Genomic DNA, 3392 nt, shown 5'->3' on the forward strand with positions numbered 1-3392 from the left:
GGGAGGGTGGCCGGGAGCGGGGGTCTGGGCAGTACCTTGCCGTGCACACGCATCCAGCGACAGTACAAGGCGTGCTTACACAGGCGTGAGGCGCGGCCCAGCTCGTCCTTCCCCGTGGTGGCGTTGATGACCTCGAGGGCCGAGTCGCCCACCGTCCAGTTGACGCTGAAGTTGGGGGCCTTGCCTGGCTGCCGCGCCTCCGCATTGCTGATGCCTGGAATGGGGCGAGAGCGGGAAGGTGACGCGGGTGCTGTGGGGACAGGTCTGAGTCGTCAGCCGGGCACACCCGCCCTCCCAGCAGCTCAGTTCTGTCCATCGGGCACACCCGCCCCCCCAGCAGCTCAGTTCGGTCCATCGGGCACATCCGCCCTCCCAGCAGCTCAGTTCGGTCCAGTGATGCAGCCCAGAAACACGCCCCTGTGGGGAGGCGAGCAGGTCCACAGAAACCCCAAAACCTGAGACTTCATGCACTGAGTTCCCTTGGGGCCAAAACTGCTGACATCCAGGAGCAGATGGGCTCCGTTTCCAGGTTAATTCAGGGGCCACGTGGCTGTGCACCTCGGCATGTTTGTGCTTGGGCCCTGCCGCCGGGGCCAGGCAGGTTCACACCCCTCCCCACACTCATGACACTCAAGACCCAGCAAACTTGCCTCTTAGCGAGTGTGTTGGTGCCTTCTCAGCAGGGTACAAGTCTCCTGTCTTAACCAGATAGAGGCTTGTGCTGTGGGGCTGACAGGTGGATGCCCTCAGGTCACTGGGGACTGAATGCAGGTGCCCACCATGGGCAGAGTGACGCAACCCCATGGACCCAGACACAGGCCAGAGTGCTTGCAACAAGAGCTGGCTTACGGTTGCAGTGCCGGACCTCAGGGAGCTCCCCGGGGCTCCTCGCTCTTGGTGACCCCCTCCTCCCCCTTGCACAGAGTGTTAAAGCCAGGGCAGCAGGTCCAGGCAGCCCAAGGCTGGCACCCAGGCCTCGCTCAGAAGCCTCACTTCTTCAGGGCAAAGCAGCATGAGAAGGAACTGGGAAAATTCATGCTTACAGGCCACCAATCTCAGGGATTCATTTCAAGGGACAATATGTGTTCAATGTGATGTCCTTGCCCCCTCCCCCAGATGTGCAGGGGAGGGGTGGGTGCCCACTGTGCCCAGCCTCCCCTTTGCCCCTCCACTGCCTGGTGGGTGCTGGCGTCTGAATCCACACTTGGATAGCACTGGGTGGAGCTTCCTGAAGACCCGGGTATTTTACACAGACCCCACAATGGAACCCCCGGGCTGGCTGCCCAGTGTGTCTTCCCCAGGTAGTCGGTGGGGGGGCGGGATTGCCACAGCAGAGGATAGGTACTGGGCACCGGAAGGGAGCTCATGCTGGGAGCACTCCACCCTGGGTCACCTGCCCTTCTGAGGTGACTGCCAGAGTGACTTCAGGTCAGCAAGTGAACACTTGAAAAATGATGATTTGTCCCCAGGAAAGAGTACAGAATAAGAGGTGCACATCCCCTCGAGTCATCTGCCCACAGAACTGCCTGGCCCTGCTACTTGTTCTGACTCACAAGTCCTCCTGGCTACAGTGGCCACCTCTGAGGGCTTTGTCCAAGCCCCACGCAGGGGGTCCAGCTGCCTGACTGGCTGCACGCCCTCCTCCCAGAGGCAGTGAAGAGCCTCACGGGAGCGGTGAGAGCCCTCAGTGGGGCCGAGTGGAGAACCACCGCACGCACAGAGCAGAGGTGCGCTGGTCCTGGCCTCCGGTGGCTTCTCCTGCAGCCCCAGGCTGCCAACCTGCCTGTCTCCTCAGGTGTACACAGCACCCGCCTGCAGAATCCGCCCAGCAAGGCCAGTCCCCTGTGCAGGCCCCCACCGATGCCCAGGGCTGCTGCTCCCCAGCAGCCTGCCTCCAGCTCGGCCTGGGGGACTCGACAGCCGCTAGGCAGACAGACCCAGTTCCGAGAAAATCTTCATGGTTTTTTTCAAGGTTTCTGCCTTCTCCGTGAAAATGCTGAATCGTTTTTTTTCATTCTAAGACATGAGCCCTGAATGATTTCACTTCCCATAAATGTTTTAACTAAATTATCGGACATCTCACAGAGTGAGCAAACCCTCAATAAACTGAGCCTCTGGCCCCAGAGTCTGCCCCATCCCTGCTCCTCCGCCACGGCAGCCACCAGCAGCCCGACACCACATCACTGATCACTGCTGCCTGCCTTAGTATGTGTTACACAAGTGCTTTCCAGACCTTCGAATTAACGTGTGATCTCTGTACTTACTAAAAACACGTATTCATAAGGCTTATTCCTTACATCCTCTCTGTTCTCAGAGTTACTTTCTCTCAGTTGTGTTTTCTCATATAGATCACTCTCTTCTGTGTTTATTTTCCTCAGAAGTTTGATGGCCATTCATTCACGTTTGTGAGTAAACATCTTGGTTGATGAACAGAGGCAGCTGGCATGGCCTCCTGAGCCTCTTTCTGGGAAGGGCCTGCGCATACAGGGAGAGCCTGGACCCACGTCCGTCTAGACCAAGAGTCCAGAGTCCAGCTTGGCCCCTGTCTGAATGTTGGCACGGGAGCCTCACCGTGGGCAGGACTCCCACCAGGGAAGCTCTGGCTTCGTTCCGCGTGTCCCAGGGCAGCACATGCTTGACACCAACCCTCTGCCCCCAGGCTGCTTCTACCCTGCGAGTTGGGGCCGCCTCAGGCAGTTTCATCGGCTGCTGGGTCTGGGGCAGCTGTCCCGAGCACATGTGCGCAGATGCAGGTGGTTCTGCAGGTCCCCTGGCCAGCACTGGGTGCACTCAAGGCCACAGCCTCTTGAGGACGGAGTCAGGAAGAGTGGCTCGGGGAAGAAAGGCGGTCTGTTTAGGTACAACTTGTGGGGAATCTCATAATGGGACAGAATCTTCTGTGAATGAATGGATCACTTCAGTTCAGTTCAGTCGCTCAGTCGTGTCCAACTCTTTGCGACCCCGTGAATCGCAGCATGCCAGGCCTCCCTGTCCATCGCCAACTCCCAGAGTTCACTCAAACTCACATCCATCAAATCGATGATGCCATCCAGCCATCTCATCCTCTGTTGTCCCCTTCTCCTCCTGCCCCCAATCCCTCCCAGCATCAGAGTCTTTTCCAATCAGTCAACCCTTCGCATGAGGTGGCCAAAGTACTGGAGTTTCAGCCTTAGTATCATTCCTTCCAAAGAAATCCCAGGGCTGATCTCCTGTAGAATGGACTGGTTGGATCTCCTTGCAGTCCAAAGGACTCTCAAAAGTCTTCTCCAACACCACAGTTCAAAAGCATCAATTCTTCGGCACTCAGCCTTCTTCACAGTCCAACTCTCACATCCATACATGACTACTGGAAAAACCATAGCCTTGACTAGACAGACCTTTGTTGGCAAAGG

The 3392-nt window shown here is 57.5% G+C and overlaps 1 protein-coding gene across 1 annotated transcript in view; it reads right to left on the reverse strand.

Annotated features, from left to right (window-relative positions):
- Nucleotides 1-3392, reverse strand: part of ADARB1 (adenosine deaminase, RNA-specific, B1) — a 73382-nt gene that overhangs the window by 8587 nt on the left and 61403 nt on the right. The window contains exon 12 of the mRNA XM_010834991.1: nucleotides 36-214. Coding sequence (XP_010833293.1) covers nucleotides 36-214 — 179 coding nt within the window. The remainder of the gene's footprint in view (nucleotides 1-35; nucleotides 215-3392) is intronic.

Source organism: Bison bison, unplaced genomic scaffold, assembly GCF_000754665.1.
Source record: "Bison bison bison isolate TAMUID 2011002044 unplaced genomic scaffold, Bison_UMD1.0 scf7180017864037, whole genome shotgun sequence".
Lineage (NCBI taxonomy): Eukaryota > Metazoa > Chordata > Mammalia > Artiodactyla > Bovidae > Bison > Bison bison.